Source organism: Panthera uncia, chromosome C2, assembly GCF_023721935.1.
Source record: "Panthera uncia isolate 11264 chromosome C2, Puncia_PCG_1.0, whole genome shotgun sequence".
Lineage (NCBI taxonomy): Eukaryota > Metazoa > Chordata > Mammalia > Carnivora > Felidae > Panthera > Panthera uncia.
In genome coordinates this window covers 91,797,499-91,818,286 of record NC_064810.1, presented here as the reverse complement: position 1 = coordinate 91,818,286, position 20,788 = coordinate 91,797,499, and the positions used below count along the sequence as shown (strand labels likewise).

The window sequence follows — 20,788 nt, the reverse complement described above, 5'->3', positions numbered from 1 at the left end:
GTAACGTAAGTGTTTAATTAAAGCTTCCAAATACGTAAGAAATTCAAATTTTTTTTGAAAAGTTTTAATAGTTCAGTGCTTTCCCAATGTAGTCAGAGAGGAGATTGGTTTGAGAAAAGTGTGTGGCTCCCTCCTCCTTCCCCCAATATATCAAGTGTTAGTTTGAACAAGAAAAGAATAATTTTCAGCATATTCTAAGAGCTGTATCATTTACGTCTTGTGTGTTGATTAAAGGGTATTGATTAAAAAATCAAAAGGAACCTAGTAGTCCTAGAAGTTTAGTAAGAGCACTTTGTTTTCATTAGGGAAGGGTAGTAATAATATCAGGGGGGTTCTCAAACACAAACAGTTCAGCAGAGGCAGTAAACTCACTGATTAGGAGATCAGTATTTGGAGAAACTTTAACTTCTCATACCACCATTGTGAATGGATTTCATTTTGCTAGCTCTTACGCTCCTAAATGCCTGTGGGTATGGCGGTGTATTTCAGAAAGGAGAGGAACCTTGGGGTTCCAAGGCACAGCTGAGTTTTGGGAGCCATCACTATATATTTTGCAATGCCCTTTGAAAGGGTTTGAGGACAGTGACAAGAGGAAGGGGGAACAAGCATGTTAAAGTCATTTGGCTACTTTCGAAATCAAGGCGGGGAAGAAAACATTTTCTGGCTGTAAATCACTTAGTTGTCCTACACGCTTTAAAGCATTTTATACAAATGACTTTAACAGTTTTAGGGGTCATGTCTGGGGTTAAGAGACTGTTTGCCTGGTGTATATTTCAATGATTAAAAAGCAATATTTTATGGAGATGGTACCATTTCTGTTCACAGTCTGTACTGTGAAATATTTGATATTTATCTGATGAGCAAGGTTTGCCTCTTAAGTCAATAATACATCAAATGTATTCTTGTTGATTTTGTGTTACAGGAACATGGAATATTAAAAAAAAAAAATTGTACTCAATGTAATTGTAACAAACAAGACACAGCAGAAAGTTACAAATAAACAGAAAAAAAATTGTAACGATTTTGATGAGCCGTTATTGTGCCACGCAGTGCTCTAAGCACTTTTTCCTGTATTATTGAACTTAGTCTTTAAACCCAACCTAGTGAGGTAGGAATTGTTATTCTCGTTTGTAACTGTTGAGAAGTGAGACTCAGAAAGTCTAAATGAATTGTCTAAGGTCACACACCCAGTGTGAATAGTGAGCTAGGGACTGAAACCAGTCAGAGGCCATGCTTTTAACACCTGCTTATAAAGCTTGAGTGCATTAACCCTTGGGTTTCACAGACAGTGCTCAGGCTAAGGCTGAAATACTTGCCGATGTGTTTTTTTAAGTGAGTCAAATAAAAATTTAGTAAATGTCTAAATGCCTTGATGGCTGGGGCCAAAATGCTGAGGCTGAAGAGAACGATGGATTTGGAAGATGATTTGGAAAGTGCCTTCAGTGGCTGGTGGTTGGATTAGTTTAAGTTGCACTTAAAAATGGAATGGGGTCATGCAATTATCCACTCTCATGTCGTCGTTGTCTTTCGCTTTCATTGATTTGCCAGTGTGTCAGCATGTGCGTTACTGCTGTGGTTTTGTATGTGTTCAGAACTTATCACATAGTTTAGTTGCTTGGTATGTTGTCCATGGAGCTGGAGTGAATGCTCTAGTCATATGGAGCTTTACGTGAAGATTAGCATCTTTTCTGCCTTGCTCCTAGTTTTTACCCTGTACTTGCAGACCTGCTGATAGGCACCCAGTATCCTTGTCCCTCCACACACCCTGCACTGGCCTCCCCTGCAAAGTATTTATAACCCTGGATTGTACTCGCAGGTGAAAGGTGCATTATGCTTCCAGTGTAAATGTAGCACTGGGTAGTGGGATCTGTCTTCTTTTGCCAAGAAAAGTGTTGTCTTTCTCTTGGTTTTTGTTACAGCCAAACAATTTTAATTGCCCGCAGCACAACACACTTTAGGAGAAAGCAAATAAACAACACAAGGCACTTGGAGCCAGGAAGTCGCATCTCAGACTAGAAACACAGCTTCGGACGGACATTTGGGCGGTGGGTTGCTAAATAGGGCAGCCAGCTACCAAACTAAAAACCAGTGACCGTGAGCTTCTTGCACTTCTAGGGAAATCATTTAATCACAGGATCATTGGAAGGGTGTTAGAAGTTGATTTTAACCTTATGATGATCAGTTTCTTTGTAATTAAATATTAACTCAAACTATGTCTTAGGTAACTGACTTCAGTAACTGCTACTCTTTGTTTTCCGTAGACATGTGGTTAACGTTTATTGAATTTAATATTTTGGAAATAATGTCTTGTTAACTGAATGCTTTACTTTGAAATGATCCAGGTAAATTTGACAGGAGTGTTCCTGATAATGCCTACTTTTACAGTAGGATCTATTTTTTTTCCTCAAAATTAGTCCAAGTAATTAATTCTCTTCAGTTTTGATAATATTTTTAAAACACCAATATCATTTTGAATAATGTGTGTTTCTTCAACTCTTGATATCTTACTCTTGTCTCTTATAGGACCTGCTGAAGTTCCCATGATGTCACCTAATGGATCCATTCCCCCCATCCATGTGCCTCCAGGTTACATCTCACAGGTAACCATTGGATGGACTTCTCCGCTCATTATGGGCACTGTCGTTGTTTCAAGAGAATATATGCTACAACTTAAAAACTTACCTCAAAAGTAATTTCGTTAGGGTAATCCTAGAGTTGCCATCATTTTTGTAGCACCACATAGTCCTTCCCAAGTCTTGCCTCTTAAGTGGCCGGGGAGCCAGAGAGAGAGAAACACAGTAGGGCGCCTAGGCTGTCCTCAGCCAAGGTGCGTTGACACCTGATTATGCCGGAGAGATTTCCTTCTGTCTGTACCACAATTTGCTGGAAAGAAAGAATTGGTAGATAGGTTTAATTAGTAAAAATACCAAAGGAGACATTGTTAAAGCAAATAGGGTCTGCCCCTCTATGATTGGAGTCTCATTTCTCTGCAATGTGTCCTCACCTGGGCTTGGTGAATTGTTGAGTATGATGAGAGGAGAACTTGGCTGCTGTTGGACTTAACATTTCTCTGAGATATAATTTTTCTTAGTAAAATAGCAATAGCAATTTAAAAAGCGATAGCGGTTTCAGAGGTACGTGGGAAGGATTAGAGAAGAAGTCGGGATAAATGCTAAAGGAGAAACCAGACAAAGTTTACGATGCTCAGGGTGCCTGGAACGTGGATGTCTGTACAAACTTTCGTTTTGTCCCGTGCTCACTGCAGGATGAGCACGTCCCTTCTCTCCCGGTACAGCTTCCTTTCCAGATGCCGAATTGACTATTTTTCTCTCTGCCCATTTTGTTCTTTCTTTGTGTGCTTACGAGAGCATTCTGTGCTCCTTAGGAAAAAAAAAACAAAACAAAAAAAAAAAAAACACAAAAAAAAAAAAAACCAGAAAAGGCAGGAGAGAATAGAAAAGAAAATATTTATAATTTTACTACCCATGGAAGAGAATCATTGCATTAACATTTTTTGGATTATATTCTGGATTTTGTCCCTTTCTATTCTTCCTCTGTCTGCTTTTAAAGTGGTTTAAAATCTGTAATTTTCAGTTTTTAATGATTTTGTTAGGGTGAAAAAAATTGGCAGTTACATAGGAAAATTGCTAAAGTGCAGGCAGGGATCAAAGATTTATCCTTCTCTGATGTTAAAACTTAGCCATTTCTTCACTGTCTGAGCCATAGTGCAGCCACTATAATTTCATTTTTTCCATCCCTACTTTTACATGAGTCAATTTGACATCTTTTTTTTTTTTTTTTTTTTTGAATAGTCAAAATGTCGGCCAGTTTCCCCACTGTTGCAATTAAATGACTTGTTTTACCCAAGTCTTTGTAAATAAGAATCAGTAGAAGGAGAAAGGGTGCAGAGCAGGCCCCTCCAGCCAGGACACGCGATGATGGATCACGTTCACGTCACCAGTCAATTAACAGGAAAGAACAGGAATGTAGAATTCCATTATGTCTCCTCATTTATTTTGAGGAAGTGTTTCATTCCATTGAACCGTGTACAGTTCTCACAATTGTGACAGCAGAAATAACACCTCCTTTCACACACTAAAGGTCCATTTAAGGAATAGCAGTTAAAAGTTGGGACATTCTAGGGCAGAGAAGCTCCAGTGTGCTTTTCCTTGCTAGTGGTGTTCCTGTGATTGCACTCACTACAAAACGTTTGTTTGGGAGTCCTAGGAAAAACAGAAAAATTTTAGCCCGTGGTATATTTCTGATTCCTTGAAAACGTCTATAGAGAATCCGGGTAGAGGGATTAATAGCAGAACTGTAAACTCACTTTCATAAAACTGATGATAGAAACGTAGTGCGATACTTTCTCAACTGAGAATTAGGGCAGAAAATGCTAGAGGATATTGGAAGGATAGTAGAAATGGAATAATTTGGATGCTCAGTTGAGAAAAGAGAAAAAAGCAGTCTGTAAGGCATGTGTTCAGTTTCATTTAGACTGGGCTCCTGAATCAGAAGAGAGTCCCAGCGTTAAGTATACTACTGATACCTGGCAGTGAAGTCTGTCTGAGTAAAACCAATTGCTTTTCTTTTCATTAATTTTTTTTTTCTTTAACATTTATTATTGCAAGACAGAGAGACACAGAGTGTGAGCCGGGGGGGGGGGGGGGTAGAAAGAGGGGGAGACACACAGAATCTGAAGCAGGCTCCAGGCTCTGAGCTGGCAGCACAGAGCCCGACATGGGGCTCGAACTCACGGACCGTGAGATCATGACCTGAGCCGAAGTCGGATGCTTAACCGACTGAGCCACCAAGGCGCCCCTAAAACCAATTGTTCATATGGAAGAAAACTGACATTTCTACCAATGAAATTCTGCATTGGTAGAATGTGTATACAACATCTTTTTAAAGCGCACAGCACATATCCTTCAAGGAAATGGGGAAGGTGGAACCAAGAGTAAAATGTCTTAAGAGACTTGTCATCACCAAGAAATCTAAGGAGCAAAGTACATTTTGTCATGTAGTTGTGGAAAGAATCTCTCTCTCTCTCTCTCTCTCTCTCTCTCTCACACACACACACACACACACACACACACACACACACACACAAATTCTCCTGGCTGGACATATTTGAGAAGTGCCCAATACTGGTCTGTCCCTATGTGCATCACCTCTGCACTGTATCCCCACAGTTCTTTTCCTCAAATACATATGGCTCCCTCGTTCAGATCTAGAGTTGGGTGTACATCACATAGAAGCAGAGTTCAGGTTCTCTAGTATAGAGGATGGATCTTGAATAGTTAGCTTTGCTCTCCTTTTGAGGGCCACCTTTTCCTGTTGGCCTACATTGCTACCACCTTAAACTTCTGTCCCTTGGATACATCACAGGTCTTCTCTCAACTACATACTTTTGTACCAATTATTTCTCTCTTAGAATACTCTAGAGACTTTCTTGGTCTGACAGTTCAGTCATCCTTCTCATTCAAATAGCCCTCCCCAGTGTGACCTTTCAAAAACCTCCAACACAGAAATGGCGGTTCTGTTTTTCAGCATCTTTGGTGCTTTGCCGCCCTCTCCATCATGAAATACAGTATAATTTTATAGCCATCCTCAAGAACTCTTAGTGCCTCGTTGGGGTTATATTTGAGAATCTAGAATACTGTCTGGTACCTGATAGTAGGTACTTGATAAATGTTTTTAAATGTAAGTGACTGGCCAAGCTGAAGTAAAGTAAATGTAGCATAGATTTGCTTCAAAGATTTAGAGGTTCAAGTAGAGTAATAAAATACCTGGCAGTTGGAAAATTAGCAAGATCAAAGGGATGTGTATCTACAAGAATGAAATTCTCTGAATGTGGACTTAAGAGTGAGAGGAATGCCAAGACAGTGCAGAAGAGGAAAGAATGGTCTCTTCAACACATGTGCTGGGACTGGATATCCAAATGCAGAAGACTGAAGTTGGACCTCTACCTCATAGCATATACAAAAATTAATTCAAAGTGGGTTATAGACCTAAGTGTTAAGAGCTAAGACTGAATAACTCTAGGAGGAACATTTCATAACCTTGGGTTAGGCAATCAATTCTTAGATTTGACAGTAAAGGCACAAGCAGCAAAAGAAAAAAAAAAAAAAACAGATACATTGCATTTCATCCAAATTACAACTTTTTGTGTTCCAAAGGACACCATCCACAAAATGAAAAAGGAACTTAGAAGGGGAGAAAATATATGCAAATCATATATTTCAGAAGGGACTTGTAAGATTCTTTATATATTCTAGATACAACTGAAGAATAAAAAAACAACCCAATTTAAAAATGGGCAAAGGATCAGAATAGACATTTCTATGAAGAAGTTGTATACATTGCCAATTAGCACGTGAAAAGATGCTGAATGTTGTTTTTTTACTTGTTTGTTTGTTTCTTTTCTGGTGCAAAAAGGTGGTTTTATTAAAGCATGGGGCCAGGACCCGTGGGCAGAAAGAGCTGCCAAGGTGCTGAAAATTGTTAACCATCAGGGAAATGCAAATCAAAACCACAATGAAATATACTCCACTCGTACTAGGATGGCTGTAGTTAAAAAGATAGATAATAGCAAGTGTTGGCAAGGATGGGAAACAATTGGAACCGTTATATACTGCATGTGGTGATGTAAAATGGTACAGCCGCTTTGGAAAACAATTTGGCATTTCCTAAAACAGTTTAATATAGAGTTACCGTATGACTCAGCTATTCCACTCCTAGGCATATGCCCAGGAGGAATAAGACCCGTGTTAACGCAGAAACTCTGAGGTGAATGTTCATAGCAGGGTAATTCCTAATAGCCCCTATAGGGAAACAACCCAGATGTCCATCGGCTTTATGAATGGATAAACTTGATGGGGTATATGCATACAATGGAATATCATTCAGCCGAAAGAAGCCACTGATAAATGCCAAAATGTGAATGAACGTTGAAAATATTACACCAAGGTGAAAGAAGCCAGACACAAAAGCCATATACGGTATCATTCCACTTATTTATAATGTCTGGAACAGGCAAACCCATGGACGCTGAAAATAGAGGGGCTTTTGCCGGGGGCGGGGAGGAGTGACTGCTCCTTTTTTGGGGGGGTAACAGAACCGTCCTGGAACTTAAACCGAGGTGCTGGTCGTTCGGTTAAAGTGTCTATATCAGACACTGTAAAAAGATGGATTTCATGGTATATAAATTATATCTCAACAAAGCTCTTATAAAAGAGAGGGGAGAGGGGGAAGGTAGTGACTGCTACTAATTATTTATCGATAAACAATGGGGCAGCTGGGGAAGATGGGTCAGCCTGCATTGCTGTGGGTCGCAATGGTGCTAGTAACTACTGTGTATGGTAGGAACTAGACTGCCAAATGCTTTCTTTACGTCTCTAGCTTTCGCCATCTTAATTTGACATGGAAGGAAGCTGAGGCCCTGAGTAGAAGGAGGATTGATTGCACCCTAAGCATTTCGGAACTCACCGACCTATTTCCCTCTGTGTTGTGATTTCAGAGTCAGCATCATCCTGCCTTGGTGTATATATTTGCTTTACGTTACGTTGCTTTCTGCCAGCGTGAGTGCGGGTGTGTGGTGTGCCTACTCGTGCATCTCCAGGGCTAAAACACCAGCTACTCACCTGTGAGGTAGTCCATCATTGGAAGAAAATCGAAGGGGGCGGTGATTAAAGATGTTACGTCAGTAACTAATCTGAGTCGGTGGAGAAATTCTGGATTATAGCCTTCCTTACAGAATTTGATAGCTGAAAGTGCTTTCAGGATAAGTTGATGAAATTGGTAAAATACAAATGTCAGCAATGCACAGATCATCTTATCGAAAGACAAACATTTCGTGTTGAAGGCAGCTCTGGGTGCGGTCAACAGCACAATCTAGGCTGTTGTGGGTTGAGAAGGACTGAACCCATGGACCTAAAGATAGTGTGGACTTAGGGTGGGATAGGAGGGCAGTGGAATCTTGTCACCTCAACCCAATAATCTCTGATATTGCAGGCTTTCATGTCTTAGAGCGTGTGCGTGTTTTGTGCTTTACTTTTTGGTGAGAGGCTAGGGGACGTCTGAGGAAAAAGTAACCTGAGCTTTTCAACCTAGGAGAAAATAGAGGCTAAGTTTTGTTTCAACTGTAAGAAAGTAGACTTAGATAAGAGGGAATTTAGTCTTATCACACTCATCACCATTATTTCCTTTATATAAAAACAATTATGAATGTGATTAGGGCTGAAACTGGGGGTGTTAGGGTGAATACTACAGCTGGGAAGAATACGGACAGTACTTGAAGGGGCCTGCTTTCAAATTCCACCATATTTCACCACAGCTACTTTCTGTGTAACTTCGACAAATTTTTTCACCACATATGTGAATACCTACCTGATGGGGTAGAGGTAAGAATTCAGAGAAATGTTACATGAGGTCTGTAGCCCACATTGGGCATTCAGTAAATGATAGATGATATTATGATGAAGACTGTTAGAACAATTTCAGTGAAAGTTTGGCAGACTTTGCCTTCCTAAATGCATACTGAGACTGCGCAGTATGAAGCAAATTTTTCCTTGCATTGTATACTGGCCGTGGCTGTGGTTTTTCTCAGATTTTTTAACTTCATCATTAACTTACGAATAATTTATATGTAAAAATTTCTTTTTTTAAAAAAAATTTTTAACATTTATTTTTGAGAGAGAGAGAGAGAGAGCCAGAGTGTGAGTGGGGGAGGGGCAGAGAGAGAGGGAGACCCAAAATCCAAAGCAGGCTCCAGGCTCCAAGTTGTCTGCACAGAGTCTGACGCGGGGCTCCAACTGATGAGCCCTGAGATCATGACCTGAACCAAAGTTGAGTGCTTAACCTACTGAGCCACCTAGGCATCCCAATATGTAAAAATTTCTTAAGCAGATGCCTTGCGTTTTATTTTCCATGCTTCCATAGTAATTTATAAAACATTTTTCAACTGTTACGGGAAAGACTTCATGTAGACCAAAAGATTTAAGCATATGAAAAGAAAATGTGAAACATCCAAGTTAATGTTCTGTCATTTGGGAAACCACTCTTTTCCAGATTAACTGATGTGACTTAAAAACTTCTAATAGTGGTCAAAATAAATGTTCTTGTTGTTATACCACAAGTACATGCCTTCCCTCATTTCATTGTTTTGCGGATTAGTTAATGGGTTCAGTACCTGTTGAAATTGTATATATTCCATTTCCCTTGACCAGGGAGAGGCAAGAAATCTATTGAAAATACATGTACATTTTGGTTGGTCATTCTCCAATGGGGATTGTTTTAAGAGTTGGCCACAAATCAGAGCCCCTGTGAAGAAATAATGGGGTCTGGTAGGTGGAAGACATGGTATGCTTTTTTTCATTTTGCTCAGCCAAGCTAGCTGAGAGCTATAAACATTAGCCTCAACTGCTTGCCTTTGGTAGTTATAACCTGGGACTAAACCGATGCAGGGTTCCACCTTCAACCTTGTGAAAATGATGAACAGCAAGAATAGAGGATTGCCCTGTGCCCTGATAGACTGAGAATCAGACCCATGTGGTGGCCAGTCATAAGAGAATTGGAAGCTCTTTCAAAACTTTAAATCCTTTAGGGGCACCTGGGTGGCTCAGTGGGTTAAGCATCCGACTTTGGCTCAGGTCATGATCTCACGCTTTGTGAGTTCGAGCCCCATGTCAGACTCTGTGCTGACAGCCTGGAGCCTGCTTTGGATCCTGTGTCTCCGTCTCTGCCCCTCCCCTGCTCGCTCGCTCTCTCTTTCTCAAAAATAAATAAATGGTAAAAAAAAAAAAAAAAAAAAAAAAAAAAAAGACTTTAAAATCGGAAGTTAGGAAAATGTTCCACTATGAACAGAGTGCGTGCATGGCGACTGGGAGCTTCTGTGGAAAAGAGCAGAGGACTTATATGTCCGTTCTGTTTTAATTCCATTATCAACAGATTTACAGCCACTTTGTTTTTCATTTTATGGCTTATTTTGTCTGAGGAATCAATTACTGACAGGGTTGGCAGTGGTAAATTAATGTGCCAAAGACGTACCCTCCCTCAAAGCATTGTGCGAGTTTCCTCTTTCTGAGCCTTCTCTTTGTCTCCCTGTTCTGTCTTTTCTTTTGGATTTCTGTCCTTTGTTTCTGAGATCCTGACATTGTGGCATTGCAGAGCACAGGGTTTAACAGGAGGAAACATGAGCATGAGCAGGCTCTGCGTCTAACCCCCTGTGTGATTTTAGGAATAGTTTTATTTATTTGGGCCTTCCACTTGCTTTCTTACTTGGTGATTGTTGGCCTTCCTGCACAGCCTGTGCATCCCTGGGTCTCTAGTTCCTCGAAAGGTGGTCTAGCACATAAGAGGCATTTTTCAAACTTTGGCTGGCTGGCATCATTTTTATTTTGTAGAGGGGGAGGGGCAAGGAAAATGTTTGAGGATCTCTGAGGTTCTTTCCTGATCTAAATTAGATGATTCACCTCTACTGTTCATATTATTCCTTAAAAAGGAGACCCAAGTGAGAATGTAGCTAAGTTTCCATAAGCAATCATTACCAAAATGGTGTGACCTACTCCTTTGGTATTTAGCATTCTATTGACTAAAATGCTGACTAGAATACTATGTGTTACTTCTATAGAAAAATGATAGTTGATTTTTCTTTCTCTTTTTAAGATAGTATTTGTATTTTTTTTTAAGTATATTTAGTTTTAATGTTTATTTGAGAGAGTGCATGTTCTTGTGCAAATGTGTGGGGGAGGGGCAGAGAGGGAGAGAGAGAATCCTCACGCAGGCACCAGGCCATCACCCTGACACAGGCTGGGCTCAATCTCAACGAAGTGTGAGATGACCTGAGCCAAAATCAAGAATCAGATGCTTAGCCGACTGAGCCACCCAGGCGCCCCAAAAGATTTTATTTTTATGTAATCTCCATACCCAACATGGGGCTCAAACTCACAACTCTGAGATTAAGAGTCACATACCTTACAGATTGAGCCAAGCAGATGCCCTGATTTTCATAACACTAATATTGAGACAGTGTCACATGTAGAAATGACTTCTGAATCATTAATAAGGATTAAATTATGCACATTATATTTAACTTCATTGGACAATTATTTGTATTTCTAAGTTAGTAGCCCACATTTGTCATACGTAACAACTGTTTTTGGAAAAACACCTTTGCTCCACTTCTTGGGTACAGAAGCTTATTAAGGTTAGGTGGATTTTATATTCCTGCACACTCTGAAATCCATCTGGTTTATTAACTTAGATTTACATTAATAATATAGTTCTTTTGCTCTGTGATAAATATGATCTGAGTATCATCCCAGATTCTTAATCCTCGTGCTGTAGAACCCAATGGTGGATTGGTGATGCATTTGTAAACGTAATACACAAAATTCAAAGATACACTCTAGAATAATCCTCCTATGTGTCCATGGGCATGAGTGTGTCTGAGACACGGGAGTGGAGAGATGTGATTGGCTCTCTCTTCCATGCAGATCCATGGAGATGGCCTGGGCTGAAAAAAACAGTGACTACCTACAGATTCCTGTAGTGATATCTTTATTAATATATTAAAATCATCTCGGTTTGGCACAGATAACACCATCAGATCTCTACTTACTGTTTGTCTTCTGACAAATATTGTGTTCCTTAAATTAGCATTTCCATTTAGTGTGAAATACTCATTTGGTCCATTTTACTGATTGAAATTCTGTGATATAATTATTTTCACTTCTCTAGTGTGCTTATGTGCTTACAGATATTGGGGAAGATTAGAGTTGATTTTTGATCTTCAGATGTGGTTTCTTTTTCGTATTTAGGTTGGTGACATACAATAAAATATGATAGAAAAGGCACAGCATTTCTATGGTACTTGGGTATGAACCTTGACCCCCCCCCCCCCATAGGTTAAGTTACTTAATTGCTCCTAGAGGTACTTCACCTTGAATTTAGGACTGTGATGTTGCCAGAACAGTTAAGTTCTGTGCCGAGGACTTTACAAGCTATTAAATGATACACAGATCACAGGAGTTGTTACTGTCACCTTTAATTGTTACACCAAACCGATCACTTTGCCATTTTGCCTTTAGCATCAGTGCCCAGGGCTTTATTTCTGCGTGGAGAAGAGGCGTCTTGGCCATGAGCAGTATCTTGAGATCTCAGCTCTTTCTAAGCAAGGACCTCTCTATCCCTGTGGGATCCTCAGGTGGGGCAGTGAGTGTGGTAAGATAGAGCTGGACTTGGTCCTGCAGCTCCTAAGATGTTTCTCACAGCTTGTTGGGCATCCTTTTTATAAAACCTGAAAGGTCTTAATTTACTACCAGTGTCCCCTCAACTACAGCAATTACAGGCTTTACTGAAGGTGATGGGTTAAAGAGATACTACGGACGACATACCTGTTTCCATCATCCTCTCCAGCTCTCAGGGGTTTAGTTATAAATCACTGGGTAGTTAACCCAGATAGAGATACGTGTGTTTAGTAAAGAACTGAAAGTTGGTTTTACTTACATGTATGTGCCTCAGTGGCGTTTTTTCGAGATTAAAGATTTACGTAAGTGTGAGTAGCTTGGCCTGTTCCTGTGTGTATAAAGGTGTTGGCATACTGAAAACTGGCAGAAGGGCGGTTACTATTTATGCCAGTATCTTCTTATGCTGATCACCTCTGGAGCAGGCCTGTGTGCAAGATTCATGCCCAGAAAAGGACAAATGCCACATAATGCCTTCAGCTTGTGATCCCCTATATAGCAACCTCAGATTTGTATCTGGATCTAACCATTTCCGGCTTAGCCTATACCTAGCTGTTGCATGGAGTTGGCCATGTGGGTTAAAAATTAAGCGCTGGGGCACCTGCGTGGTTCAGTCAGTTAAGTGTCTGACTCTTGATTTTGGCTCAGGTTGTGGTCTCATGGTTCATGGAATCGAGCCCCACATGGGGCTCTGCACTGACAGCACAGAGCCTGCTTGAGATTCTCTCTGTCGCTCTCTCTCTGTCCCTGCCCTGCTCAAGTGTGCTCTAAATAAATAAATAAATAAATAAGCAAGCACCAATGGAAAACGTAAGATTTATAGATACAACTGAGTGTATAGGTAAAAATGGGAGTTTTTGTTTATTCATGAATCACCCTTATTTCTTAAAACCTTTGGTTCTTGGTAAAGCAGATGAAATTGGTTGTTTACTTACCATTGACAAGAACTGTTTGAGAAAAATAATTAGAACTTTTCTTGATTCAGGGGAGAATATTTATTATCAATCTATAACTATACTGCAGAACAATCTTAAGACGTTATTGAAAGGGTTTTTAGAAACCTAGAAACATCACGAGTAATTCATTTTTCCTTTTGGCTACAAAACCAAGAGTGTTGTATGTCAAAAGGATCTGGTGCTAAACATGGAGGGTTTATTGTCTAAAGTACAATGATGATGGAATGTTGCAAGGAGCAAATAACATTTCATCAGTGTTAGCCATTACAGATAGGAGAAGGGAAAATGAGAAGTAGGGTTTGGTGTTTTCAACCACAGTTGTAATCTTTAAATTTGAAAAGACAGGAAAAAGTAAGTCAGGAGATTTGGGCAATACGTTCGATCCTGCCACCATTTTTAAGTCCAGTAACTTAACTTCATCTATAAAATAGAACAACACCTTGCTCCTATAACTCTGTGCTCAGTTACTCTTTGCATGTTCCTTTATTCCAGTTTTCACTTTCTTCTAATGGCACTTGGGTGATGAAGGGGGTAGTTTCCACCAGGGTAGCAAGAAGGGGATGGGCTAGGGAAGAGCAGGGATGCTCATATCTAATTCTGCAGGAGTGAAGGAAGTGAAATGAGACAATCCATGTCAGGGAGCTGGCAGACCGAGGCACTGGGCTGTGGGTTTCTTTCTCTTCTCCCTCCGCAGGCTGCCCCCGGCACCCCCCCTACCCACCCCCACCCCCCGCCGCTCTTGCCCTTGCCTCCACACTGTGTATCATTCTGTGTTAATGATTCCCTCGGTCATACTTTTAAAAACACTTGTGCAAGTAGGACAAAGGTTCTCTCTGTTGTGAACACCTTGTTCTCTAGCCTCTCATCCTTGTGTCTAGGCCACAGGTTAGCAAGAATACTAGCTAGGCACGTAGAAGTTTCTCGGTGAATGTCTATCGAGCAGAATAAATGACGCGGTTGAGAATCCAACCAGCTCGTATTTGCTGTCAGGCTCTGATAGGTGGTGTGTTTATTTGCTGGGGCTGCCATAACAGACCACCCAGACTGGGTTGCTTAGACAACAGGAATTATTTCCTCACCGTTCTGGAGGCTTACAAGTTTGGTTTCTTCTAAGGTTTCCCTCCTTGGCTTGTTGGTGACCATCTTCCTTCGGTGTCCTCACATGGTTTTCTCTCTGCGTGTTTGTCCTAATTTGCTCCTCTTACAGCAGTATCAGTCATATTGGATTAGGGCCAGCCCATAGGACCTCATTTTACCTGAATTACCTCTTTAAAGTCCCTGTCTCCAGAGAGTCACATGCCAAGCTCCTGGGGAGTTAGGACTTCAGTGTACAAATCGGTGAAAGGGAGGGAGTGCACAATTGAGCCCATAGAGAAACTAGCACAATGATCTTTTCTAAGGGTCTGTGCTTCTCGGGAAAAGATATGTAAGTGACTACTCTGTTGAGTCACAGAGCTAGAAAAAAAAAATCTAGATGAAGAATACTAGATTTTTTAAAGAGTTGAGTGATGTTTGAAAATTTGTGACTTTGGAAAAAGCAGTAGTGTGTTCTGATTTCTGAATAGCACTTATGGGACTTAGTGTAATTTTTCTCTTTATATTATTCTTAGACTGTAGACATGAATCCTACCAATTTTTTCTTCACTTTTGAACATCCAGTGCTTAGCTCTTAGTATGTGTTAGGAAATGATTGTTGAATTGAATACAGGGGATTTGTCTGTGTCAGGACAATGTCACAATTTCATTCACTATAAAAGCAAATGAATCTGTCCGTTTGATTGTCACTTGTGAAGGCGCATTTTATTGTCTCAGGGTTTTAGGACTGAACTCTTCCTAATATCTGAATTCTTCTCTAGTTATATTTCTTTATGAACCTAATTTTTAAACAAAGAATGGTATTACCACCATTTCCTCAGTTGTTTATTATTTTGTGCATTGTTATTGCTCCTTGGACTTTCTCACTCTCTGGGGGAACATAGGCAGAATTTCCTTCTCCAGACTAAATTTGTTAATTAAATGCATTGCAGTTTGTGTTACAGAAGAACAATGAACAAAATATTCACCGTATAGTTTTTACTTTGACTTGTGTTTCTGATTATTTGAGAATTAATATTTCATTTCTTGAAAATATTTTTAATGGTGAGGTAGGCCTTGACTTTAGGTAAGGGATCAGGTTTCTGAAAGCGTCCCATTACTCATATACATGTAAATAGATGTCTTTTACTAATCCCACAGAATAATTTAAGATAATTAAAAATGGGGCTGTGAAACGATTTTCATACATGCAGGCAATTTGTGGTTTCGAAAGGCTACTTGGTTTTCTAACTAGAAACGTATTTTTTTTTTGTTTTGTTTTGTGAAGGGTAATTTATACATCAGATTTACTAATTTTTTGAATTAGTGGTGATACTTATTCTTACAAAATATGGTGGTAAAAAGATCATCTTTTAGTTGTCTTGTATTTTTGGTTTTTTTCCCCTACTAGAATTCTTATTCTTATCTTTGTTAGTGCTTCTTGTTCAACTCTTTAATGCTTTATTTTAACAAGTCAAAAATCATGATAAAATGAAAATAATTTCTTTTCACTGTAACTGCTCCTGTTTACAAGCCCACTGTTCTTCACATTAAGTGAGGACCCTGTTCCTGGTTTTACTACCTCGGTTGAGTCTGTGGGGCTGGTTGACTATTGGGAGTATTACAATAATGAAAATAATGGATGTTGCAAGTTTCAAGAAAACAAATACTTTGCTTCTTTGAACCTTCCGGTGTCTAGCACAGGATTGAATAAAGGTTCTGTGAAAGAGGAACATCTGGAGTATGCCTTACTTTTGTCTTAATAGCCAGTGGCAGAGTGGGGGAGAAAGAAGATACTATAGAATAATGCATGTTTATATCAGATAGAAGGAAAAATCTGTACTTGTACAAAAATTGTACAAAGTGTGCTACCAATGTTATTTTAGATAATACAGAAGATGTTAACATGTGTGTTACAATTTCCAATGTCACAGTTTTAAGCATCATTTCACATCTACCTGTAAATCGACAGCCATGCCTTCATAAATGAGGTTAATGTAATTAGCTTGCCAGAACCCAGAAGAGGTTACATTTATTTAAAAAAATACATAAAAACCCATGTCTGAGGATGACTCAGAATCTTAATTTTAAGGAGTTAATATTGTTTTCTTAATGAACTGTTAACATGACCGTTAATTCTGAAACTATTACATTAATTAGTTCATTAATAAACATAAAGATTTTTGTTTTCTTAACATAAAGACTAATGGCCATTAATTCAAATGAGACCTATCTTATACACCCAAGTACAGACTAATGTTGATAAACTTGCCATTTAAAAAAATTTTTTTTTTAATGTTTATTTTTGAGAGAGAGAGAGAGAGAGAGAGAGAGAGAGAGACAGAGTACGAGTGGGAGAGGGGCAGAGAGGGGGTGGTGGGGTTACACAGAATCAGAAGCAGGATCCAGGCTCTCAGCTGTCAGCACAGAGCCCGATGCAGGGCTCGAACCCACAAACCGTGAGATCATGACCTGAGCCGAAGTGGGATGCTTATCCAACTGGAGCCACCCAGGCGCCCCTAAACTTGCCATTTTGTATCAAACAGTGTTTTAAAAAAACAAAGCTTTCACTGTAAATTTTTTTTATTAGAATGTTTTAGACATGATTTAAGTCATTTTATTTTGGCCTGTAATCAGCCTCCTGAGGTATAATGAGAAATCCATTCCAAAATACAAGTTTAATTTTCAGTGTGTGTGTGTATGTATGTATGTATGTATGTATTTAGCAAACATCCTACCAGTGTGTGCCTGATTGTCTTAAATACTTGATTAGAGCAGCTAGTCTCTTTGGCCCTGAAAGTCCCCTTCCTTGCATGGCCCTGACCCAAGGGCCTTTCTGTCCGCTGTCACAATAGTACTAATTCTTTCAGGTCCCCGAAGCCCCCCTGATCCTGCCTTTCCCTGTGCTTTTCTCTGTACTCCTCAGCTTTCCCGCTTGATTATAGTATCTGTTGGGTTATTTCTTAGCTTGCATCTCAACAAAAGTGTTTCCTTTTAAACACTTTAAAGCAGGTAGTATGGAGTTGGCCAAACAGGCAGTTAACATTGTCATTGAACAGCCTTAGCCACCTGCCTTGGGGGAACTTGGAAGGCTTTGGAGAAAGTATGGACAGAGTGTTGATGGGCTCACTCTGCTCATGGCAGGTCCCCGTCATAGTATCTGCCTTCACCACACCCATTACGTTGTCAGGATGTCTTGGGAGCACAGGTGTCCATCTTGATTTTGGTATTGTTCAAGTTTTTTACTGTTTGGAATCCCCCCATTTCATCAGTGTCCTTGGTGTCCCAGACTAAATGAAACTTTGGTACTCTTAGGGCCTCTGAAGTTAATGTTCTGCCCTTGTACAAATGGAATGGTCGTGCTAAAGCCGTAATGAGTCCAGTGCCATCAGGCCAATCTGGAAAGCTGTGCTCTGTGAAGCACATTTGTTACTCAGAAATCTCTTCTTTCTGGAAAACCACTGAGCCATTAATTACATTCAAAGCCATTCCTCACATCAACTTAATCACAAATTAAATTTACTGTCTTCGGTGAAGTCTTCAGAAGTCTTCGTGTCTTCTTGGAAAATGTTATGAGACAAACAGGATTTATGATCAAGCTGTTGATCTCTCCGAAGAGTTTTGTGTAATCAGAATCACGTGGTTGATGAAAAGTTTACTTTCATACATTTTCATTGTCAAATGTTACTGTTTCTAAAACTCATTTAGCTGGTTGAATTAGAGAAGCAGAATTCAACATGCACTAATTTTTTTTTTTTTTCCCCTCATGAGGAGAGAAAATTAAATTCAGGGAAATAATTAAATACTGTATATATTCACAGGATGTTTGCTGATAATACACACAAAACTCTTTCTTTCTGCTGTTTTCTCTAGGTGATTGAAGACAATACTGGAGTCCGCCGGGTGGTGGTCACACCCCAGTCTCCTGAGTGTTACCCCCCAAGCTACCCCTCGGCCATGTCTCCAACCCATCACCTACCCCCCTACCTGACTCACCACCCCCATTTTATTCATAACTCACACACGGCTTACTACCCACCTGTTACCGGACCTGGAGATATGCCGCCTCAGTTTTTCCCTCAGCATCATATTCCCCCTACAATATACGGTGAGCAAGGTGAGTAGATTGCTGCTGGCATCGGGAGCTGTTGAAACTGGTTACAACACAGAAGTAGCTTAGGAGAACCAGAGAGCCAGCCCTTTGTTTCTTCTGCAAGGAGCACAGTAGGAGAGGATCCACCTGCTGTAGAAAGCTCATGGGAAACTCCTAGCTCCCTTTGTCCTGAAGCGTGTCTTGAAAAGATTACTTTGTGAGGGACAGCTCTTTATATTTTCCAAAATTCTGCCCCCATCCACCCACCCCACAAAAAGCAGGGAGTGGGGTAGCCACATCTTAGTTTAGTAAGAAATAAGTGATCTGTCGTATGTTCCTGTGTTCCGTTTACATATTTTTAAGTGACAGTGCCCTTAGGTGGGACTGCATTATTTCTAGAAGTAGAAATGGTCTAGAAGTAGAAGAGAAGTTAAGTGTTTTGTGCCCAATTTCCAACGATAGAAGACTCTGAGGTCTCAGTAATCTTTCTGATTCCTGGATGCTCTAGGTTGCAATCTTGGTAGAACTCAGAATCTCCTCCATGTGGTCCTCCTGCAGCCTGTTTTTACGTGAAGAGTAACCATTTGCGTGGCCACACTTTCACTGGTTGTTAGCCAGATATTCACCTTGAAATGAGGGAGTCTCACACATTATGTCTTTGTAGTTTTGGCATTGGTGTTGGTTTAGTCTAAAGCCTTTTTCTATCAAAGTGGATACTAAGAAACCAGGTAAGTGAGGGTAAAAATCAGACTTAAATGTCTAAGACTTTGCAAAGTGATTTTCTTCTAGGAATTGAAGCTTTTTATTACTTCAAATATATTTTTACATTGGTTCAAATATGAGAATTGCTGTTATGCTATTGAGTTTGAGAGTAAGTTATCCCCTGACTTTCTCTCATCAATTATATATGTATATACCAATGAAAAAAAATTTATTAATAAAAAGCAGACTGTCCTCTAACTTAGGGATAGAATTGCATTTTGTTGTTGTTTTAGGTTTTTTTGTTTGTTTTAGTAGAAAGAAATTTAGTATAATTCGCAGGAATCAAGTGCTATCGTAAGTGGGGTGTGGAGAGGTGATAGCATCTGTAACTTTGTATCCTGCCCACGGACATCACACCCCAAAACATCAGACTAGTGAGGAGATGCCATGAAAACATTTGGATAAAATCCCCCCAAATTAAGTGAATTGTCATTTTAAAAAAACACAAAAAGTATTCCGTGCTTTGACACAATGTACATTAAGTATTTGAGCATTGTCAGAGTTTTCTGATTCGCTCTGAGCTTAACGACCAGGAGCCTTGGCGACTGACCGCTTGGTGAAGAGTTGTGTGCCCTGCCTTGTGTCAGCAGTGGGTTACTAGGAAGCCACATAGTTACTGTTTTGTAAATGATGTCCTCTGGAATTTTAGATAATAGTTTGATTTAAATGGTCATTAGAATTAAGAAAAAAAATTGTGTCTAGGCTTCAGGAAAAAAAAGAGGGGGTGGCGCCTAGGTGGCTCAGTTGGTTGAGCGTCTGACTCCTGCTTAGGTCATGATCTCCCGGTTCATGAGTTTGAGTCACTTGTCAGGCTGGCTCTGTGTTGACAGCTGGGATCCTGGAGCCTGCTTTGGGTTCTGTCTCTCTGTCTCTCTCTCGTTGTGCCCCTCCCCCTCTCATGTTTTCTCTCTCTCTCTCTCTCTCTCTCTCTCTCTCTCTCTCTCTCAAAATGAAATTAACTTAAAAAAAATTGTGTCTTCACCTCATAGGGTATTTTGGTTTAATTTCATTATGATAACCTATAACGATAACATACAAATGCAAATGCCTCATTGATTTCATATTAAAGAAAGCAAAAAACAAAATCCCTTTGCTTTATAGATATAAAGCCATTTATATATTCCCTTACCTTCCTTTTCAATGTGCATATCTAAAAGCAACTTAAACATTTAATTTCCTAAACCATAGGAGTAAAGTCTTCAGTGTGCTTTAAAAGATTGTTTTGTTAGTGTCCATGGTTAATATCTTAAATCTCAAGTGTGATGCATTGTGATAGTTAAAAAACATTTACCATCCTTTTTGTATAGTTGGGTATAATTTATTTGGGCATAGGGTTCTATTTGGTTTTTTTTTTTTTTTCACATTCTCTAGTGCAAATTAATTATCTTGCAAAGATTTGCTTTTTAAAGATCTTTCTTAAGCTATGGGAACAGAAAAAAAAATGAAGAGCGAAGCCTTGCCGTTGAACACTCGAAACATCGGTTGGGTGTTATGTAGGGTGACGGTACATTCCTGGTATGCTTAGGATAGTCCTGGTTTCAGTCTCTTGTCCGGAGACATAATTAGGAATGCCAGGGGCGCCTGGGTGGCTCAGCCCCTTGGGTATCTGACTCTTGGTTTCAACTCAGGTCATGATCACACAGTTTGTGAGTTCAATCTCT

The 20,788-nt window shown here is 39.8% G+C and overlaps 1 protein-coding gene across 4 annotated transcripts in view; it reads left to right on the top strand.

The window, feature by feature from the left end:
* FNDC3B (fibronectin type III domain containing 3B) overlaps window positions 1–20,788 on the top strand; it is a 363,910-nt gene that overhangs the window by 194,372 nt on the left and 148,750 nt on the right. For all 4 annotated transcript variants that reach the window (XM_049629594.1, XM_049629593.1, XM_049629595.1 and 1 more), the window contains 2 exons: window positions 2,524–2,600; window positions 18,146–18,389. In XM_049629594.1, the coding sequence (XP_049485551.1) occupies window positions 2,524–2,600; window positions 18,146–18,389 (321 nt within the window). The remainder of the gene's footprint in view (window positions 1–2,523; window positions 2,601–18,145; window positions 18,390–20,788) is intronic.